The sequence below is a fragment of the Lontra canadensis genome, unplaced genomic scaffold (genome assembly GCF_010015895.1).
Source record: "Lontra canadensis isolate GAN:19392208 unplaced genomic scaffold, GSC_riverotter_1.0 scaffold79, whole genome shotgun sequence".
NCBI classification, from domain to species: domain Eukaryota; kingdom Metazoa; phylum Chordata; class Mammalia; order Carnivora; family Mustelidae; genus Lontra; species Lontra canadensis.
Window position 1 is genome coordinate 9,752,367 of NW_022631073.1, and position 22,746 is coordinate 9,775,112.

General features: G+C 48.8%; 1 protein-coding gene across 12 annotated transcripts in view; it reads left to right on the plus strand.

Moving 5' to 3' along the window:
- FGFR2 (fibroblast growth factor receptor 2) overlaps positions 1–22,746 on the plus strand; it is a 102,586-nt gene that overhangs the window by 53,801 nt on the left and 26,039 nt on the right. For 4 of the 12 annotated variants that reach the window (XM_032882175.1, XM_032882181.1, XM_032882183.1 and 1 more), the window contains 3 exons: positions 11,325–11,515; positions 12,829–12,976; positions 16,426–16,628. In XM_032882175.1, the coding sequence (XP_032738066.1) occupies positions 11,325–11,515; positions 12,829–12,976; positions 16,426–16,628 (542 nt within the window). Of the gene's footprint in view, positions 1–11,324; positions 11,516–12,828; positions 12,977–14,203; positions 14,349–16,425; positions 16,629–22,746 lie in introns of all 12 variants that reach the window. The other 8 variants (XM_032882176.1, XM_032882182.1, XM_032882184.1 and 5 more) reach the window with 3 other exon arrangements.

Here is a 22,746-nt window from a genome sequence, read left to right on the forward strand (position 1 = left end):
TTATTTTTATATATTTTTTTAAAAGATTTTATTTAGTTGAGAGAGAGAGGGAGGGCATGAGAGAGAATAGAGGGAGAGGGAGAAGCAGATTGAGTGGGGAGCCTGATGCGGGGCTCGATCCCAGGTCCCCAGGATCATTACCTGAGCCAAAGGCAAATGCTTAACCAACTGAGCTACCCAGGTGCCTCTAGAAGGCATTTCTAATAGCTTTTATTAGACTCCATCAGAAGTTTTATTAAATAAACTGAGTGCCATAATGGGACCAATGGAAGGGGCCAGGGGCTGCCGTTCACATCCTGCTGGGTTTACCCCTTTGGTTAATCCAGTTGTCAGGGCCGTCCCAGGACCGATCCAGTCACAGAAGAGGATCATGGCGTGTTTGCAAGCCCCGAGTTCCTGAGGCTTTCCTCCACCCTCACCCCTCACCCCACTGATAGTTGAGGAACATCAGGTTTGGGGTGTTGGGGGTTGGTGAGGGATTTATTTGCCAAGGACTTAAAAACCTCCAGAGCCCGGGGCTCCATCTGGATGTTCTGGAAACCACGATTAATGCTCCGTCCGGCACTGTACAAGGAGGTCTTGGTTTTAGGTGTCCCGTGGTGTGGAGCAGCAGGGACCGCTGCAAAACTCTGAAAACCCCCCTACCCTGTGTTCCAAACAACAAAGAGAGAGAGAGAAAGTGTTTAATGGACCAGTTGGCCCTCCTCATTCATAGAGATCCTTTGACTTTGATTTATGAACTTTTTCTCCCTTTGGGTGTCCCAATTCTGCAATCCCAGAGACCATGATATAACTTTTGAGCTTTTCACCTGGTGGTGGGTATTTCCAGGGCAGGGTGCAGGGGGAGGTTGGAAGCGGTGCCTCCGGATTTGCCTTGTCCTTTATCAATCTGACTTTCTAGAGATTTGTCTTCCCCCAGGACAAGAAGTGTAGGTGCCAGACAGGGTCTCAGTGGTTGGGAGCCAGTCAGCGGGCACACAGGCCTCTGGCTGGGTGGGGGTCGCTTAGGCTCCTCACCAGTTCTGACTTGCTCAGCGGCAGAGCTCAGGGGTGCTGCCGACGAGTCCTTGACATAAATCTCCTCTAACTGGGCTCCGGACATGATGGGACGGAGCCTGAAAGCACGAAGGAATCTGTCCTGGCGCTCACCCCCCCTCCGGTGTGTGTTCAGGAGGAATGAAGCGTCTTTTATTCCAGCACTGAGGGACCGATAAGCCTGGCTGCGGGGTTGACACCTGGCACCCATCCCCAGTGGGAAAAGGAGAAATTGCGTAAATTGTTTACTGCTTCGGGTAGCCTCTGTCCGGGGAAGACAAAGCCTCCAGTGTGGTCCCTGAGCAGAAGGGGGACTTGGAAAAAAGTAACATTTAGGTAAATGAGGAAGTGGTGTCCTCATTAATTAACTGGTTGGTTTCTTACTGAAACTGTCAAAAATTGGGATTGTTCCTGATTGCTCTCCTCAGGGAAGAGCCCTCTCTGTCCTCATGTCTATCATCCCGGGGCTTCTAGACAAATCTTTTGTTTCTCTGTCTGATGAGGGGTGGCTGTTGTAGTAGGTAACGTTGAACTACATGAAACCGTGCGTCCACAGATTCTAACGCCTTGAACGCTTGACTTTCACGTCCAGCAGTTGCCGCCCTTGTGCATTTCCCTGGTGTCCACCAGCCTCAGCCTCACAGAGCCCCTGGCAGTTCTAAACTGGAGTCATCTTGACCTAGAGGCTTCCTGGCCGGGCCCCCTCTGATTTTCCATCTTCATCTTCTAGCTGCCAGCTAATTCTTTCCTTTTCTTGGTCTGGGTTTAAGATTTGGTGTGTTTCCCCTGATGCAGGTCCCGTGTGCCAGCTCTGGGGTGGTGAAATCCCTCCCGGGGGAGATAGGAAGCCCCTTGTTGATAGCGGGTTGGGGTGCCACGCTTGGTCATAGGTCACAGCCAATGCCTTTGTAAGTAGGCTTGCGTAGTTACTATAGGATCCTGGAAAGTGGGCAGGGTTGAGTAGGACGCGAAGTCATGTTGCTGCTCTCTTCTGTTGCTCCTGGAGCCATTTTCTTCCCAACCGATGCTACTGTGTCCGCCCTCATGGACTCCATGCCTTCTGGAAGCGACTCTGGAGGTTCGTGTGGGAATTACATGGTGGAGGGGTTCATGTTCCATTTCCAGCTTGGGCAGTGCTGTGGCCTTGGAAGGCGCGGAACCTCTGAGCCTCCGGTCCCTCGTCTATAAAGCGGGGGGCAGTGACCTCGTCCCGTTGTCCGGATGCAGGGGGTGGTGAGGTGGTGGGGGTCGGTGCTTCTAAATAATAGAACCATGTGCTTGAGGGTTAGTCACTCAAATTGGGTGGTCCCCTAGCTCTTCTTGGATGGCCAGGCTGAGCCACGTGCACTTGGCACAACCCTGGGTAAAGGAGTGGCCTGTCCTCTTTCCTCCAGGACAGAGATTTCAAAACTTCCCTTTGAGCTACTGTTTAAATGAGCTTTGGGTTACTGCAGAGCGGATTTTTATACCTGTTTCACAACAGGGATTCCAGGGGGTGAGAGCCGGTCACTGGGTAGTCCCGGCACCCCGAGGTACCGACCCGTAAATGAGTGCTCTCCTGCAGGACCAGGACAAGCCCGAAGTCCCTCCTTCAGGTCCGTGGGCAGGTGGTATCTCGTGTGCTGGCTCCTGAGGCTGGAGCAGGCACAGGCCAGCGTGGATGGGGCACATTAGGACTTCGCAGCGTCAGCGTTTTTGCCGTGTTCTCTGCAAGCCATCAGTTGCCCTCTGCCCCACAGCTGAGAAAGGAAGCTTTATTGATTGCTTTTGATTCTGGCAGGGGTCCTGGCCGAGGTGGCTGGGGAGAAGGCTAGGCTAATACCTGATCTCTTGTCTCATCTTTGGCATTGAGTCTATGGTGTGGGCAAAGAGGATGTAGAAGTGTCACAGATGAGTTACGGTCTTACGGCTTTTTGTACGAAGACGGTCTCTTCCCCACACCTGGTGGTAGGATAGGTCGGGGCAGGGGGGTGGGGAGAAAGCTGCTGCTGTCCAAGCGTGGTCTAGTGGTCTTGGCATGAGGATCTAAGTGCACTGCTGGCAATCGCAGTGCCCAGGAATGGGCTAGAACTTCCTAACGGCTCCGTCAGTGCTTGCTGAATTGGAAAAATAGAGGAAAAGCAGTTTAATGCATGACTTTCTTTTCTTTTTTAAAGATTTTATTTATTTATTTGAGAGAGCAAAAGAGAGAGCGTGTGCATGAGCAGAGGGAGGGGGAGGGGCAGAGGGAGAGCGAGAAGCAAACTCCACACCGAGCAGGGAACCCGACATGGGGCTTGGTCCCAGGACCCCCGGATCATGGACTGAACTGAAGGTAGGCGCTTCACCGACTGAGCCACTCAGGCCATCCCTGACCTGTGACTTTATAGTTGGAGTTTGTGGTTCTTAACATGGCAAGTTCTGAAGCGAGTGCTTTTCAGAGTTGCCTGATGTCAGTCCCCTTTATAACCAAAAGATCTTGGTTGGGAAGTATTAGGTCAGCTGTATTAAAACGTCAATACAGAAATGCTGTGAGCTTTCTTCCCGTTTCAAATGATACCTTCACCCGAGCCTTTATGCCTTTATGGGTGACGCCGCCCTTAGAATGGGGGTGGTACCCAGTTGACTGAGAGATCCTGTCGATGTTCTCATGTCACAGCACAGAAGACCCCAAAGCTGCCACAGTGAGATGATGATAGATAGGGATGGAGATTTCTGGATCTTGATAGAACGACTTTTTCTCTCTTTCTCCCAGAGCCTCCGCCTCAGAGGGTTCTCTCATGCAAGGATTCCTGTAGGAATCCTTTCCATCTCAAAGAAGTGTACAAATTAACAGGTCAGATTATGTGCTGGACCTGTTTCCCCTCACGTCAGCTGGAAAGTGGTATTTCGCAAGACAGGTGTTGGATATTATTCTAGAAGGATCATTTGGCTGTGGTGCTTTCTTTGAGAAAGAAAGTCCCTTTTATTTATTTGAAAGAGTGAGAAAGTGAGAGAGAGAGAGAGCATGAGCAGGAGGAGGGAGAGAAGCAGACTCTCCTTCTGAGCAAGGTGCCCAATACGGTGCTCGACCCCAGGACCCTGGGATCATAACCTGAGCCAAAGGCAGACACGTAACTGACTGAGCCACCCAGGCACCCCGGAGAGTGAGAATCTAACAGAGCCTCCATGCCTAGCAGGGAACCCAAAATGGGGCTCAGTCCTCCGACCCTGAGATCATGACCTGGCCGAAATCAAGAGCTGGACACTTAACTGAGCCACCCAGCCACCCCAAGAAAGTCCTCATTTTATTGGGTTCAGTGTACACTCAGGACTGGGGCTGAAGTCCTTTGCATTTTGCATTTGGCCAATAGAAACAAAACCACTCTGGGTGTGAAACCATCAGTGAATGTTCCGCAGTGTTGTGGGGGGAGGGTGGCGCTGGTCTGCAGGCTGGCTTGAGGCCTCCCAGCCGGCTCAGACAGTGAGAAATGGGGCCTCTCATGAGCTGGGTGACTATCTGGACTCTTTTCTGTAGGCGACGCTGACAGCAAGGGGTATTGAGAAGCAGTTCTGTGTTCAGTTCTGAGTTTGCCTCTAAGAAAACAAAGGAGGTTTTATCATTTAACTTCTCATGTTGTTTGCACCAAAGGGAGGCATTTCTTGTTTGCTCAGATGGGCTGAAAGCTTTTCCTTCTGCTTGAATCACCCCAGGAGCAAAATAAAGCATCGAAGAGTTTGGTGTGGTCGATTTTTCTAGACTTCCTCTAGGGCGAAGGCCTTTTCATGGTGGAAGTTGATTAACCTGTGAACATTATTTTCGTAGACCTCTTCCCACGTCTGTACGTGTTGTCGATTTCCTTCTTATTCGTGACCCCTGTGCTCTTCTGGATCTCAGATAGTTTATTTAATCATTTCCCTCTGGGTGGGTGTTTAGGCAGTTTCAAAAGAGGCAAGCTTTGTGCACACCATAGTTAGCTGCCTGGGTGACTCTTTTTCTGGGCTGGATTTCTGGAGCCGGACTCACTGGATCCCCTTGGATGTCAGTGAAACATCTCCAACCTAAAGAGCTCCATTTTGAGTACTGCTGTCTCTGGGGACTCCCCAGTGATGTGATTTTTAGCTTCTCTGCAGGTCGTTTGAGAGAAGTCATTCTGATCTGGAGTTCAGCAGGAAGGTATGTTTCATTCTGGGACTTTGGAAAAACATCTCCAGCATGTTCTTCCCATGGAGGGAACCCAGCTATGCAGACACCAGCTGATAATCTTACATTCCTGAGAGATGTCGCACCCCCTGTGGCAAGTAGCGGGGTGCTGAGGCTCTGGGACGTGGCTCCCAGCGTGACCGCTCTCAGCTGTGTTTATCCCAGCGCCACTGGAGCGAGCGCGGGGAGACTGACGTCTGAGTTTTACATCAGCATGAAAACCAAGCACAAGACAGGGAGGGCCCCTGTGCGGAGTCTTTGTGTCAGAACAGAGAAAAGCTCTCAGTAAACTGGGCAAGGTAAATACGCTTAACTAATTGAGAAGGCAGGTTTTCCGTGACCCTAGAAATAGATCTTGTTCGCTCTGAGATAGAGTCACCTTTGCCGTGTCTCCTTTTAAAAAAAAATGGCAGCAAAACATATATAACAGAATGTCTCATTTTGGTCAATTTCGAATGTGCAGTTTAGTGGCATGAAATATACATTTACACGGTTCTGCAACGATCACAACCATCTGTCCCCAGAACTTTCCTTCGTCCCGAAGCCACATCTCTTTTTAACCGGAGGAAAGACCTTTTTGACCCTCTCTTTTTGACCCTCTCGGACATAACTTTGGGGTCACCTAAGAGTCTTCAGTTCTGGTTTAACTTTTAAAGGCACAGAGCTCAGGGTATCGTAAACATTTGGGGGTGTGAATAACACACAGCTCTGCTCTGGTAATTTGCCCAAGAAGACCTAAATTGACACCCAGCTGGTACAAGCCACTCAGCCCCCAGCCACATAATACAGTCAATGACATTAATTAGGGAAGGCACTTTGCCTCCACCTGCTTTGGTCTTCCCAGGCCGCCGGACCATGGCCAGCACTTTGCCCCGTTCTCCACCTCATCGAGCAAGCACAAAGGAATTAGTGGTGTTTTGCTTCTAGCATTTCGCATGGTGCAGCCTCCCTAAGTCATTGAGGGACTTCGGCGCTGGAGGGAAGACACCGTGGCTTTCCCCAGACAGGCCTGGTCTGCAGACATTTTTGCTCTCTCTGTAGGAAAATTGTGTATGTTTTAGAGGAAACTGGATCCCCACCCTGCCCAGTTCTGCAAGACTTTCAGGGTCGGATGTCCAGGCAGGGGGAAAATGAGGCTCAGCTGAGCTCAGGACAGAGAGCAACACACCAGTGACCTTCTACAAAAAGGCATTTTCCTTTTTTTTTAAAGTTAGTCCAGGTGCTCAGTACCCCAGGCCACTCCGTCTGTTCTAGAAGATGACAAGTCGGAATGCCCGCTCCTGGTACTCGGACTCTTAATAAAAGAGATCAGTTCTACGGACCCTTTTTTAGTTCTGACCTTCTTTTGTGCCCATCCCTAGAGGCTGGAGAAAACGTAGGGAAAACAAAACTCAGAGCCCAACTCGATCTGTCCCGTGTGTGTGGAGTGTATCAGGTAGAGGCTTGACAAGGCAATGAACTCGTTCTACTAATTGTAATTAGCGCGAGGTCTCTGGCAGGTTATTGGGCGCCTCGGACTTCAGAGGGCTTTGATCGCCTCGTGCTAACTGGGTGAGTGAGTTTTTTTATGCAGCAAAAGCAACTACTACCTGCTCTTTAGAAAATCAATCGAGGCTGGGCTTTAGAGAAAGAATTCTCTGTTGTTTTCACTTGTCCTCCAAATCGCGTAGAATGTTCTTTCCCTATTCAACACCTTGGAGTTGCTAAGAAACTACCATTTTAGAGGAAGGGTAATTAAATTTTGATTTCAATTTAAGGACAGAGCAGGCATGGTTCTCTACTCTCCTTACATGAATGGGTGCCCCAGAGTAGAAGACCTCCTGTTTCCAGATCAGTACTGGCCACTTGGCGTGATTCAAGTCTCTGGGTGTTTTGCTGCCCAGAGAACAGCTTTGAAATGGTTCTTTGTGACAAGGGCTGCTGAACTTTTGGGGGAGAAATACTCAGGAGACTAGTGTGTGCTGGGAAACCTGCAACTCTGGGCTTGATTAATTTATAGGTGTAATTTAAGAACCTGGTCTCCTTCTGATCCCCGGGATGCGTGTTTACTGAGCCTGTAGGCATGAGGCCTGTCTGCTCTGTGGACATTTTTTATGGCCTTTGCTATGTCAGAGCTGAAGTTGTAGATCTCTTATGAGCCAAGCATATTATTATGTCCAGAGGAGGACTGGCATGTTATAAAGTTTCAGTGGTCAATTAACAAAGATTTATTCTTTGTCACTCAGGTATTTTCTCTTTCTCAATAATTACCTCTTGGAATGAAGCAGGCTCTTTTCCGCCTGCGTTTTCTGGTTGTGGCCCCCAGCATCAGAGCAGGACCCGAGAGGGTCAGTCTCGAAATTCAGACTCGGAGCAGCTGGGCCTTCCACTTGGGGAACGTGGACTGGCTTGGAGCTCCTGACCAAAGGGAGTGAGAGCGAGTGAACCCACGGGGGAGAGAACGTATTTTGTAAAGCACTTCAGTCTGTGTTTACTACGCATCGGTTTGGCGGAACCTTATTCCAGCCGGGCAGCCAACTGCCCCACCGGCAGCAACCGCACACCCTGGGCTTCGTTCCCTTCTGTCTCAAGCTGGAATTCGCACAGGGGCCCGAGAGCCGCTCCTTTCAAGGCGCGCGACCGGGTTCGGGTCCGCACCCCGTCCGCCTGCCACCCGCTGCGCTCAGAATGTATCTTTAAAACATCACAGGAAGGACGCAAGGGTTGAGCTGCTTGTCAGCCTGTTTTTCCTTCTATTTATGTCACTGCCCCTGGAAAGAGAAAAGTCTGTTTTCTGTAAGATCTGAGAGTTAAACACGCAGTAAGAGAACCTTGCCTAAAACCGTAAAACCTTCCTGGTAGAGGCTGTCATTTTTTTTGTTATCACACAGAGAGATGGGCCAGCTCTGAGTGTTAGTGTGTAACCCAATGATAATTCATTGACTTCTTCTTTTTGTATCAGCCTGTTGGCCCAAGCGTTGGAAACCTGAGGGGTTTGCTCTGCCCGGGGCCTGGTGAGGTTCTGGGGAGAGCATGTTAGCCTTTGGGGGCGGTCTTCGTGCCCACCATCACTGCCCTGTTCCGGGGCCCCTGGGGCGCTGGCCACGGAGGTCCCCTCTCTGCGGGAGCTACTGCCCGCACCCTGCTCTCCCCCCCGTGTTTCAGAAGCTGGAACGAATGTCATCCCCTTGTTGCTGATCACTGCTCTTTCGGGTCTGACAGACACCAGGAAAGAGTGATCGCTGAAGGTTTTGAGAAGAGGCATAGCTCTGTGCAGATCCCTGGCATCCCGGGACCTCTTCCAAGATGTTTGGGGCCTGGTCTCAGACTTGTTTAAGGGCAGAGAATAAGGTTGCAAAGGAAATCAAAGCCTGATGTGGAGAAACGAAACATGAGGCCTACTGACTTTTTAAAAACATTTTAAATAACATTCTCTAAGGTTTCATTTTATACTGAAGGCAGCTGTAATAAGTTTTGGAAGACGGTGTAAGGTTTCGATTACAGAGCGATCCCGACTTGCAGTTTCTGTACTAAAAGTGAGAAAGGGCGGAGGGACGCTGGGCTGGTTGAGAGGTTATTTTGTATAAGGTGAGAAAATGTGAAAAGATACATTCAGGACTGCAAGCGGCAACTTTTGTTGCCCTGAAATTTGCAAACGCAATAATATTAAACCATTGCAAGGACTCCCCCCCCCCCCCCCCCCCCCCCCCCCCCCCCCCGCCCTTGGTGGAAATAGTCCGGATAGCAATGGAATAACTTAATAAGTGGAACGCGGCAGCGTGCTGACCACAAGTGAACAAGGCTGCGTCTCTGGCGTGGACCCTGCCAGTGCTGTCCCAGGGACTACATTCCCTGCTGAAGGCTGGCGCAGGCCAGAGATGCCGGCCTTATGAAAGCACTCATTGTTCCCAGGGCATCGTTATTTGGTATTACATACACAGTGTTTGCTTGTGAAACGATTTATTGGAAACAAGTATGTTTAAGAAGGAGAACTTGGTTTGAAATTCAGTTGATCTGGCTTATGACATTTAAGGTTTTATAGGGCCTTTGTTTCTAAGAATAAATATTTAGGTCCATTGTAAATATTTATCTCGAAACACACAAACACAGGCACGCAAAACTGGAAAACCGAGCCAGGGAACGAAAGGGTACCTAAAATGCACTTCTCTGCGGGAAAGGGCAAACTACCTCAATATGTGTGAAGAAGGGGATTTTGTGAGCTTGGCTGGCAGTGTCTAGCCCAGAGGACAGATTCCCCTCCCACAAGGCGTCATGGGAGGAGGCCTGGTGAGGACAGAGTGTGTTTGTGTGTGTGTGTGTGTGTGTGTGTGTGTACACACTTGACTCTGTTCTCCTCTCGTGGATGGGGCTCACTGGGATTAAACCAGCCTTGCCCCTGCCGGCTCCAGGCCGGGTGCCACACCTGACCGGGAGGCTTGCCGTGGCCCATTGCAGAGCTGGCATGTCTGCCAAAGGGTGAGGCTTCCGGTCATGTTTCTGGTCATCTGTGGTCATGAAGAGATCATAGATTTGAGATTTTCTGCCCACAAAAGTAGGCTTTCTGGGTTCTTTGTTCAGCCTCCAGGGTAATGTCCTGCAAACGAATGACTTCTTTGGAGACTCTGAAATCCTTATCTTTTTAATGTGAAAGTGTAGGTGTCTCTGAAGTGATGGGAGATTCTGGAATGAAATGTGCTAAGAGTAACCCACTAGCATTTCTTTCTTTTCTTTTCCTTTTTTTTTAAAAGTTTTTAAAGACCAACAGGCTTGTGCAGTAAAATCAATTTACATGTGGTTTGGTTTGTGTCCAACAAATTCCACCAAATACTATTTTAAGGCCCAAATATAGAAGGGTTTCAATATCTATCATTGTAATTTGCTGTTTCCAGTCCAGCACATGGGGACACTCAGGTACAGGGTGGAGGCATGTTTGGTGTGTTGGGTTGGCTGGGATCTCTTCCTTTCCTCGGCCATTTCTTAAGCCGGGGGTTAAAGGCAGTGGCCTCTGTAGTGCGGGGAGACAGATAGGCTGGCTTGCAGGTAAGGTAAGATAGGCTTACGTGCAGGTAAGGTGGGGGTGGGATGATATGTTTGTGGATGGCTGGATGGGCGATTGGGTATGTGTTGCCCTTGACCAAACTGCTGTGTAGGAAGATGGCAGTCAGCTTATGATTCTAGAGCCTTTGTGGACGGGATCACACAGTGGGCTGCTCAGTTACCAGTTTCTTAAGGACACTTGTGTGCAGTTTCTCATGGTCCTTGAACTACAGGATTTCTATAGAGACCCCCTTGAAGCTGGAGAGGGACTTTTGCACGTGTAAGACGAGGGGTGTCTTCTGTTGAGAACTTTTTGCTTTGAGAGAGCGGCAAGGCACGTGAGGGTGGGAAGTGATTGCTAACATGTCCTCTATGGGGCTTCCTTAAACATGGCCTAGAACGTTGCCGGGATTGGGGGACTGGGGTCTGTCTGTGTTTCTTTCGGTGCCACATCTGAATAAGGAATGTCTCCTTGTGCACCTAGCATTGGGCAGACGGTAACACTCAGTATATATCGAGAAAACGAAGGGGTGGATGGTGACTAAAAGGGGTGAAGTCCAGAGTAAAAAGAAGAAACCCGTTGTTCATCCAGTCTGTTCATCACCTTGAACTCGTGCTTTCGGTTTTTCTTTCCAAACAAGAAACGGAGGTCTTCTCAGAGCGCCTTAGAGATGTTTTGGGAGACACTGAGTACAGGAGCCATTTTGGTGTTCTAGGTGACCTTGGGCTTGTCCCTTGCTGGTGACCTTAAGCTTATGGTCAAAGTGAGTCTCCGATATTATCCCAAGGGGGACAAGTGAAGAGGCCTCCGTCCCCCTGCCGTTTGTCTTTTCCATTGTCAAAGTAAAACCTTTCCCCTTGTTCGGTGAGTGGCCACAGACAACCCATAACTTGAGATATCAGAAGTTCTTCTGTGTGTTTTCTAAGTAAGTATTCTTTTTATAAGGGTCACGCTCTAGCAGTCTCCTTTGAAGTCGGTTTTGTTATACATTGGGTCGCGGTGTTATTTCAAAGGAGTCAGCCAGCAGACTTGAGGCCTTTAAGGCTTGTGTTCATGAACAGCTTTCTGGACAACACAACTTATTTATTCGTCTCCCTCCCCGCCCCCCAGAGCGATCGCCACACCGGCCCATCCTCCAAGCTGGACTGCCGGCCAACGCCTCCACCGTGGTGGGAGGTGACGTCGAGTTCGTCTGCAAAGTGTACAGCGACGCCCAGCCCCACATTCAGTGGATCAAACACGTAGAAAAGAATGGCAGCAAATACGGGCCCGACGGGCTGCCTTACCTCAAGGTGCTGAAGGTGAGGACTTTCTGAATCTCAAGGGACCCGCAGGGGACTCCATTGTGGACGTCAGGGCAGGTCCTCCGATTTCCTGTTGGATCTGGGAGAAGACGATTCTCGCATTTGACCAGCCAGGGGGAGAGTGTGTTAGGGGATTAGCAGATTATTAGACTCGCTAGTAAAATTGCATAAGGGCACTGGGGGCGGGGTGGGGTGGGGAGGAAGGGCTATTCGAGTGGGAGCCGGAATAATTCAGCTATTTATCAGCCCCGAGATCTCCGATGGGGCATTGAGGCTTAGCTGCATGTCCATAAAAGTGGGGGTCGCGATGCCGCCTCCTCTAGCAGAGTCCACGGGACGGCGTGCATTGAGAGAGCTCTCTAAACTCGAGGCAAGGTACCAGTACTTACCGTGATGCTGATGTCTCCATCTCTTAATACGATGTTAGGATCGAATTGGCGTAGCCGTCTGTCCGAAGCAATTCACGTTTTATTTTCAGAAGAGGGCTTTTAGCCTTGGAAACTCATTCACCTGTGGCTTAGACAATAAACTTTATTTTTTTATTTTTTAAAGATTTTATTTATTTATTTGACAGACAGAGATCACAAGTAGGCAGAGAGGCAGGCAGAGAGAGAGGAGGAAGCAGGCTTCCTACTAAGCAGAGAGCCTGATGCGGGGCTCGATCCCAGGACCCTGGGATCATGACCTGAGCTGAAGGCAGAAGCTTTAACCCACTGAGCCACCCAGGCACCCCAGCAATCAACTTTAGAAAATGGTTTTGCACCAGTGAAATGTTGAACAAGGAAGCTTTCTCCTTGCCTTTCATATTTGGCTCCTTGAAAGTCCCCAGTGGAGCCAGCATCAGCCTCTTTAATGTTTAGGTCTGTCTTGTTCTCCAGGATGGTGATGGCAAGCAGCAGCTAAGTCTACAGACTTTTCTTAGCCACTGCCTACCACGTCTCCTGCATGTAGGTGCTCAAAGAGATCGTCCTTAGACAAGAACAGTCTTCCCGTAGAACCATAGGTAGCCCCACTCAGGACTCTCAACCGGTGAGCGATTCTCCCCAGCTGAGAATCCCAGTGATCAAAAGAGCTGGAAAAAGATGACCAGCCCGGGGAACCGCGGGTTTGTTCTGCTTGGTCTTGATCACACGCCCCTCCCTCCTTCTCCACGGTCGAAGCCACGACTCAGCTCATTAAGGCAGTCGCTTAGACCTCATGGAAGTTGTTTTCTGTGTTAGTTTTTTTGGTGGTGTGTTGGTGGTGGGACCCTAGACAGCGCAAAGTCCTTCCTGGTTGGCCGTTATATTGTTCTCCTGTGTCTGTTCCAGCACTCGGGGATTAATAGTTCCAATGCAGAAGTGCTGGCTCTGTTCAATGTGACGGAGGCGGATGCTGGGGAGTATATATGTAAGGTCTCCAATTATATAGGGCAGGCCAACCAGTCCGCCTGGCTCACTGTCCTGCCAAAACAGCAAGGTAACAATGTTTTGTGTTTTTTTGTTTTTTGTTTTTTGTTTTTTAAAAAGAAGTCTGGATGTAGAAGCTGGAAAGACTTGGTGCTTTGGGAAACTGCAGGCAGCTTCTAGGATGACTCTGTGGCCTTGGTATATTCATAATCATATTTCTTCGGTGGTGCAGCTGGTAGGATGCCAGCAGCCATGGAAAAATGCCCACGATGCTCAAAGTGCTTGTTCTCATCTCTTCTAAAGATTACAATCCTCCACCCCCTCTCCCCCAACCCAGTTTTGAAGTCGTTCCTTCTGGCTTGTCTTGTTCGGGCTGTACATGCCCCATCATGACTGTCCACCATCAGCATGCCTGTTGAATTTGGGACATTGGCGTATCAGCAGAATTCCTACCTCCTTCTGCTCCAAATTGGTAGAGAAGTATTGGCACGCAATAATTTTTCCAACAGAATATCACTTCCTTGGTTACCCATAATGGGTACTCAGGAGATCCTGTCCCTGACCTTGTTGTCCCAAATTGGAGCACAATCCATCTCATGGGTGTGGACGCAGTTGAAGGCAGCCGCTGTTGAAGGCAGCCGTTGCTGTTCTCTGTCACAACTCACACTCAAATGTCTATATTGAAGGAAAAAAAACCCTGCAGTCTTTGCTACCAAGATTGTACTTTCTTCTGTTTTTTTTTTTTTTTTTTTCCCCCCACCCAACGTGAGTCAAAGTGGTGATACGTGAAAGTCAGACACAATAGCCCACCCTGGTTGGTGCCCACAGGGCTGGAAGGACGTGCCAGGTGTCCACTTGGGTGCATCTCCAGGGTTTTGCTCCCTAATGCAATAAATTCAAGACAGCACCATCCCTTCCTCAAGGTGGGAGTCTGCAGCCAACAGGACCAGAACCCAGCTGGGACTTTTGGGGTGTTCATGCTTTTGGAAAACCATCCCTCAATCCAAAGCAACACAAAGGCCAAGAGAAGGGATCTCTGTGGGTTGATTTTTCCATGCGTCTGATTGCATGCATGTCTAGGTGGTGAAGCCGGTGTGGTGATGGGCCTGTGGCGGCAAGCTGCTCAGTGTTGCTCAGTGTCTCTCGGTTGTGGGCTTTGTGGATGGGCTGCGATCGGAATCTTCTGCTGGCCAGCACCTGCCGGAGCCCCCCCGGTGCGATGCCTCCTGGTTCCACGGCCCCCTCCACGGTCATCCCTGTGTTGTCTAGCCTTTTCTCTTGCCTCCCTGTTTTCTAGGCCGCCGGTGTTAATACCACGGACAAAGAGATTGAGGTTCTCTATATCCGGAATGTAACTTTTGAGGATGCTGGGGAGTATACGTGCTTGGCGGGTAATTCTATTGGGATATCCTTTCACTCTGCATGGTTGACCGTTTTGCCAGGTACATACTGCTCTTTCTCTCCATGGTTTTTTCCCTTTTCTGGGTTGATTGCTATAAAATTAACACAGCTTCTGTTCTCAGAAACCGCCCCTTTTATCCCGGCGTAAAGATTTTGCAAAATGTCGAAAATTATCCCCCAGGGATAAGAATATTGCCTTTGGAAATTCACTTACAGTGAGATCCCACACTCACATGTATGATCAAGTGAAATTTCATCCTTAAAACCCAAAGGGATCTTAACATTTTCAGTGAGTCAATGTATAAATTCACCCATCCGCAGTTCTCTGCAGGAAGACGTGGCAATTACTTTGTAAAATTCAAAGTAATTTTTTCTCATTTCAAATTCCATTTCACTAAAATCCCATATGTACTTTGATCACGTGGTTCCACTCTCTCTTTTCAATGATACGTGAATAGAGGGATGTACGTTGGGGTGCCTGGGGAGAAGCACCCTGGCATGTAGGACGTACAGAAGCAGTGTGTTACCTACCATGGGAATCGGTGGCTTGCTGCATGTTGCAATGAAATGGACCCTCCTCTTGCTTTTCCTGCAAAGCATGCTCGCGCCGACGTGGGCTTGATGTGATTTCCGCCCTTTGGAGAAATCAACATCAGTGAAGGCCTGTTGCTACATGCTGCTGTGGTCTGGGTCTTCGACCAGCATCTCTGTCCTAGTCGAACCTCTCCTGATAACACGGTCTACTTTGATGCATCTGTCTCTGTCATTTCCTTTGTGAAGCTGCCTAGACTGGTTTGCTAGCTCATGATGTTCCACTCCAGTTCCTAATTCCTTATTTCTAGAGTAAAGTGCCTACCTGCATGCTTATTTTTATATCTAGTAAAAAAAAGAAATTGATCATTTCATTTTGTGCTGTGCTGCTGGGAGTTTTGACTATCTTGCAAGTATTTTTTTTCTGATTAAAATGGATAAGCTTTAAATAATACCATTGCATCCATTTTGCCTTTTGTTTTGAGTCTGCTCTGTGAATATTTGCTTTGAAACAATGAGATGCCTTTTACTTTAAGCTTGCTTTTACTTGTAGTACTGCATTCTACAGGGGCCTAATTGGCCCTTCTTAACCGATTTGCCTGACAGTACTAGCACATTAACTAAGGATGCAGTTCGAGAAAAATACCATTTGGAAATACACTGCTTGTAGCTCCATGACCACTGAGGACTGAGGAGGGAGCAGATAGTATTTTAAGTCGATCTAAGAACGTGTTACCTTAAGTAATTCCATGGATATGCACCCGTCATACCGTTTCTCTTTTTTCTTTTAGAGAAAAGTTGTAGTGACCTCAATATAAATAGAAAACACAAATCTTAAATGGTAATTGACTAAGGGATATTAGAAACGTTCCATGGTATGGATGTAATGATTCTGTATCAAAGGCAATTCGGTCTTTAAATTCAGTGCTTTCATTTGTTCCGTTAAATAATATGCTGGATTGTGTTAAGAAATTTGAAACCTTTCCGGACCAGCCTACTAAATGAATATTTATTTCATTTCGTATGGAAGTGTGTTCATCTGGGGGAAATCACCCCGTCACATCTTCCTTTGGAAGGGCTTACCCAAATAAGAGTGACGTTCCATCTGTTCACATGCGAAAGTGGGCGTTGTTTATATTTAGGAATTTTTAATTTGGTTCGCATCAGAGATCCCTTCGGAAGACAGTTTTTTTTCATTCTTTTTTTTTTTTTTTTAACAAGTGTGGATAACTGTCCTATTCCGTCCACACGTGGGACAGAATGTGGCCCAGTAGCCTGCCCTTCGTGTCTTGGAGCCAGCCAGTCCGTGACGATCACTGGATTGCAGAGGCCCGTTGCAGCTAGAGATAGTGGCTGCTCGGGCCCTGGTGGTCCAACGGGCAGCCCTTGATCACTCACCCTCATTTGGGAGCGGTGCAGGGCAGGCCCATAGCCCATGCCATTCTGCAGCACTGAGGCAATGGGAAGCCTGTCGCTGGGAATGGTCACCACCTTGTGATTCGTTTAGCTGTCTGGGATGCATCATCAACCCCGTGTCCTAACTCTGTGGCCTGCCTATCTGTTCCTCCCCTGTGGTGTCCACTCCAGCTCCTGTAAGAGAGAAGGAGATCACGGCTTCCCCAGACTACCTGGAGATAGCCATTTACTGCATAGGGGTCTTCCTAATTGCCTGTATGGTGGTGACGGTCATCTTGTGCCGAATGAAGACCACGACCAAGAAGCCAGACTTCGGCAGCCAGCCAGCTGTGCACAAGCTGACGAAACGGATCCCCCTGCGGAGACAGGTAACAGAAAGTAGATAAAGAGTTTAAAGAAATTTACTCCTCCCCGCACGCCCCAGCCAGCCCTCGGCTCTCTTTCTGGGCTACAATATCATCTACTTCTGTGAGCTTCAGTGCGCCACATGTTTCTCAGTGGCTCTCCAGTTAGTGTTTGGGGCTCAGAGAGTCAAATTCTGGTCCATCGATGGGGTCCGCTAGGTCAAGTTCCAAGGGCAAGAAAGAGGGTTGGTGTGAGACTCTGGGAGCTAATTGGCAGGACTGGAAATAACATAGGGAGGCAATGCCCTTGTGTGTTCGAGGCTCAAGTGTAACCGTCTTTTTGAATCATAGGCCACTTTTGTCCCCTGTGATCTAATGCTGTTTTTGAGACAGGCTTATGCCACTAGTTGGGAAGGGAGGGACTCTAGTTCTCTTTGACTTATTTTTTTTTTAAATATTTTTATTTATTTATTTGAGAGAGAGAGATCACAAGTAGACAGAGAGGCAGGCAGAGAGAGAGAGAGAGAGAGAGAGAGAGAGAGAGAAGCAGGCTCCCTGCTGAGCAGAGAGCCTGATTCGGGACTTGATCCCAGGACCCTGAGATCATGACCTGAGCCGAAGGCAGCGGCTTAACCCACTGAGCCACCCAGGCGCCCTATTATTTTTTTTTTAATCAAGGTCAGAAACTTATGCCCTGGAGATGAAACTGAACTACTGCTTGATTTAAACCAGACTATGATGTCTCTAGTAACTGGGTTTTGGCTCGACCTCTCTGATTCTTAAAATAGACGTGTACACATATATTATGTGTTATTGTTAATCGTTCGCAAGTGCGGCTGTGGATTTGGTGGTAGAAAGATTTTTATACTGAATGAGCAACAGATTGTTCTTAACCCTGTGTCTAGCCTTGGTGGTTACTTTCCGCTCGTGTGTCCCTCCTGATGGGTGTCGTTTTGCTCTGGAGAGACAGGGCAAGATAGAGCCTCTGCCGCCTCTGCCGTAACCCACAGCTGCAAAGCTGAGTGGGACAGGATATGCTTTGACTCCTTCTTCTGTGTTCCTGAACATGGAAGGGGAAGGCAGATGTGAATGACAAGTGTTTACAAGTCAAGTATTGGGAACTTTGTTCCGATCAAGGAATTTCTTTGGCGGTAGCAAGTAAAATGGCTAACGCGCCGCTCTGTGGTAGTGTGTGCTTTAGTGGAATTTACAGGGCGTCTGTTAAAATTGCAGATTCCCTAGTCTTAGCCCCAGAGGCTTGTCATCCAGTAGATGTAGAATGGGGCCAGGAATCTGTATTTTAAGTGGGTCCTTAGGTGATTCTGAAATGCACTCCGAGAAACTCTGGGTGAATCCCAGCCCCGCCCCCCCCCGGGACTTCAGGTGGCGATGACATTTTCTGGGGCAGGCATTAGCACGGATTAGGAACCAGTCGGCCAGCCGCAGCTTTGGCATGGCTCTGGCTGTTCCCAACCCAGCTCCACACTCCTGGCTGAATGGGTCCTTGTTGACTTCTCCGGAGCCATGAATCAAGCAGCTCTTTATTCTTCTTAGAGGCTGAGCATGGCATCCGGAGTGTGTGTCAAGTGCAGGTGGTTGCCCAGACTGTGAAGAGCAAGGGAAGTAAAGGTGCCCGTTGGGTGACTCCTGCCACCAAGAATGCTATTGTTATTAAAATGACACCACCGTCATTCTTGGGGCCTTCCAGAGCAGCAGTGATAGGGCCACTTGCCTGACTCTGGGCGAATCCAGTCTGAAGGTGACTCTTCACACGGCCAGGTGGTGCCTTCAGTGACCTTCAGGGGCTATGGCCACCCCTCCCCCTCCCTCCTCCTTTCCAGTTACCTCTGGGCCATTCTTCCAGACACCATCTTGAGAACCTGACCTCAGGGAGTTGCAAAAGGGAGTGGTGTTCCCATCTCTATTATTAATTTTTTTTCTAATAGGGGAAAATGCTACCTTCTGGAGGAAACCTGCAATTTGGTGTAGCTAGATCATTGGCCCGTAATGATGTCATCATCTTTTTCTGCCACTGTGACAGTGCTCTTCTCTTTACTTAAATATAAAAGACCCAGTTGCCCTTAAAATCTCCTTGACTCAGCCCTATTCATTGTATTTCCATTTCTCTTTGGCTGACTGGCCTTTTTTCTTTGTCTCCACTTTGGTTCGTCATTCTTTCTGTACTCTCCCCTGTGTAGCCAAAGGGAACATTAGGTTTTCTCTTTTTCTTCTCCTTCTTCTTCCTTTATTTATCATAATTTCCTGAGTGCTTGATCTAACCCAGGTTCCATGCAAGATAAGACTTGTCACCTTCCAGTGTTATTTGGCCATCGTCATTTAGAATGTAGCTGTCTTGGGTTTTAGCAGTGTCAAGGAGAATAAGAGAAGCAGAGGAAGGTGGGCAAATAGCCATGCCCTGGAGAGGGGGAGGGGAACCAACAGATCTCTGGGAGATTAATTTATTTGGGGGAATATTGATTATTCATTTGGGGGAATGATGACACTCCTCACCAACTCTTTTGTGTTAAAATGGGTGTGTGATGCTTGACAACGAGCACGGCCCCTTTGGTGGGGAAGGAGATGCCCACCAGGTATCTGGATAAAAGAGGGTTATTGGGCTGTAGCTGGAATGAAAACCCCATAAAGGCTGGCAGATATGTTGATGACAGAGAAAATACCACAGGGATGCCAAGCATGCCTTTACCTGGCGACAGGTGAGCCTGTAATCAGATGTCTTGAGGATGGGTTCTTTGTAGTTACTTGCAAGGCCACTTTTCAGGCTGTATCTGCCCAACCTCCTCTACCACGCAGGGAACACTGAGTGTCTTCATGCTGGAGTCCGAGTGTTATCTTCTTGGCCCTGACCCTCGCCCCTCCCCCAACACACATTCACACAACGTCTCACTCAGCTCAGTCCACCATTGTTCTCTGTTTAGAACAAGAGGAGTGGTGTTCTTATTTTTCCTTCTTTCTCTCTCTCTTTTTTTTTAATCCTTCTGTGAGTTTTTCCTTCTTGACATTTACTAATTTGTCCTGGACTTAACTGTTATAAGACCGACGTTTCAGTTTGTCATTTTATTTGAGTCAAAAGTACTTTTTCCCCGGGTAGCTCAGAAGAAATTCCTTGTGTGCCTGTCCCAGTAAACAGGAGTTTTTTGAGGTTCTTTATGCATTTTGATGCTTGAGGAAAGGGGGGAACTTTTTGGTTGTGGGGGAGGTGGGTGGCACACAGCATCTCTCCGTGTCCCTTGACCGGGGTTCACCCTGGCTCGGACACCGTGCCAGCCCCTGGCTCGCCCGCTCTCGCTCCTCTGGAATCGGCACGATCAAGGTGGGGGCCTGCCCGGAGAGTGTGTCCTCGTGCGCTTATCAGTGCTAGTGCAGGTGTCTGGGGCTGCCCGTGGATGGCTGTAGTCATTAGGAGGCAGCCTCCGCATGTCCACACGTGTAAGAGAGGGCTCTGCTTTCCCTGGTCGCACACATCACTTGGGCATCACTGGAGGGGGGTGCAAGGAAATTGTGGAGGTTTCTTTAGGAAGCATGAGCTATTTTGCTGGGTTTGGTGGATCCGGTTTTCAGTGAGTACCTCGACTTTCTTCTCTGGAGCCAGAAGTCTCCAGAGGGCAGGATGGAGATTTCCCTTTTGCTATAAACAGGTAAACCCATCTCCTAGGTGGGGAGGTACACACGTGCGTGCAGTGCACACTCCCACCACCACTGGCCTCTGAGAAGGGCTATGGGGTAATTTTTGTGAGACTTTAGTTTTGCCATCTCGGTTGTTGATACAGGTGGATCAAGGGCATCTTTTATAACAGTATCTTTGAGATGAGTGGCATGAGCCCAGAGACCTCCTGAATGGGACAGAAGATGTAGGGGTTGGGGAGGCCTGACTGGGTACAAGGTGATTCAGGAGCCAGTTCTTAGGGCTGCGCACTAATGGTTATTAAACGCACTGAGCCCTGTGAAGGCGGGTTCCACTCTTAGAAGCTCATTCACTGTCTAGCAGCCAGATACCAGGATCTTGGCATATTCTCCATGGTTTGGTCAGTCATGGGGTCTAGTGAGACCTCCCTGGTTCCAGAACACACGTGGGTAATGAGATTGGCCATGGGTGGCTCCCTGCACTCTGCCCTTCCATGTGGGCACCCCCATTGGGCTGCTCTTCCCCTCTCAGCCTTCCAGAGACAGGGCAGTGTGAGATCTGGTTTGGATTTTGGCTCCTAGAATCTTCTAGAAGAACCAGCCCATCCACAACTGGGGAGCCATTGCTCTGATGGGTTGAGTCATGGAGTCCAGGGAGCAGCGTAGGGGAGGCAGAGACATGGTGAAGGAGATGAGTGACAAAAATACCTTGTCTGATGACTTAAATTTTGTTATGGAGGGAAACAGAATCCAACCCCCAAGCCCCCTTGAACCTTTAACCCAGCCACCTGGTTGGAGGTGGTGAAAGCATTTTGTTTGGACATTGGGGAACGGCAGGCAGGTCTTACAGCAAAGTGTGTTAACTTGAAGCCTTCTGTTCTGGCTTGGGACCGGGGACCCACAGCTTCAGAGTCAGGAATTAGCATGCACATTCGTCACCGCCCCCCCTTCTGCCTTTGCTTCTGCCTGCCTCGTTCTCTGTGAGGTCCCCTGCCTTGGTTCTAATCTAGTCTAATCTAGTGTGCAGAGATAACACGATTTCTTGGTGGCCCTTTAAAAAGAAAAAAAAATCACTTCCTTTCTTAATCTCCCCTATAGACTGTAGAAATATACAAAAGGCACATTTTGTTAAAAGCCTGATTTATGGCACGTGTTAAAGAGATTCCGGAAAGTGGGGAGTTGAGTAGAGACTGAAAATACATGCTAGAACGTGCCTGTGGGGACTGAGGATGGTGAAAGCGGTTTATTTTAGGGTGTTCCCATTTATGGCTTGTCTATCACTTAATGATCGCCACCTATGGAATATTTTCAAATTAGATAGGCAATCCAATGAGGGGAGATCATGGTTTTGTGCAAAAAAAAAAGCAGTTTATAATTGAACAGTGCTGTGTTAGGAGATTCACAGGTGGGCAGCAGGAATGACTTGGGGGGTGTGTTTGGAAGGAGACAAGCTCCACCGAGATGCCGCGTTGCATGGAGGCATTGACAAGCCAGCGGGGGATTGCGCCAAGCCCCGGAAGCGTGTCAGCTCGCAGCAGAAAGGGAGTGAGGACAAAGCCAGCCATAGTTACAGTCCCAGAGGGGATTTTAAAAGCTCAATAAAAATGCATGGAGGTAAAATTAAGGTAACACCTCCACGGACAGAGTGACCAAATTCTAGTTTCTCATATTGCTGGCATTTTCTTACCTTTCCCCCCTCCGCTTAGTGCTTTTTATAGAAGTATTTTCCAGATTTATACATTGAATCTAAACCTCCACCCTTAATCTGGATAAAACTTCCCTAAGTAATCCTTTTTGTAAACACGATTTTCAGGTTTTTAATAGTCACGATAACAACCAAGTTTGCCAAGGGTTTCCGTTTTGAAAGCTTTCACAGGAAAACCTCGTTGAGATTGTTTGGAGGAAGATGCGTATGTATGTGAACTTCTGCTGTGGGTTTGTAGGCGAAGGTTGCTCAGGTCATAGGTGAGCCGTGGAGCAGTCAGCGTCTGACGGAACGTTAGGTTTTTCTGCTCTTAAGCCCCCTCTGAACCGTATTTGTCACGAGGATGTTTTTATGCTCCAGCTTTCCTCCTGCTCTGGGACCGACCCCCGATTCCCGGATCCTTTGTTTCTTGGGTTTGCTTTTTCCCTTGCTGGAGCCCCAGTCCACCGTGGCTGTGAGCAGAGGGTCTCATCTTCCAGGCCAGTAAGGCAGTCAACCCTTAATGCCAGTGGGTTTCATTCTTCACAGGGCACACAGGAAGCTAACATCTCCCACTCGAAACCACCACAGGCTCCAGATCTTCTGGGTTCCCCAGAGGAAGGTGCTGGTCATAAGCTCCCTTGGATCTGGGCAGCTCAGGATTCTGAAAAGGTGCTAGGAAAAACTACTGTGGTCTTGGCAAATATTAATTGAGCTTTTAGCAAGCGCCAGGCTCAGCACTAAATGTCTTACGGGCGTGACTTCATTTCACCCTCATGGTGCCCCTGCAGGGTGGGAACTTCCCCGGTTTCCTTCTAACAG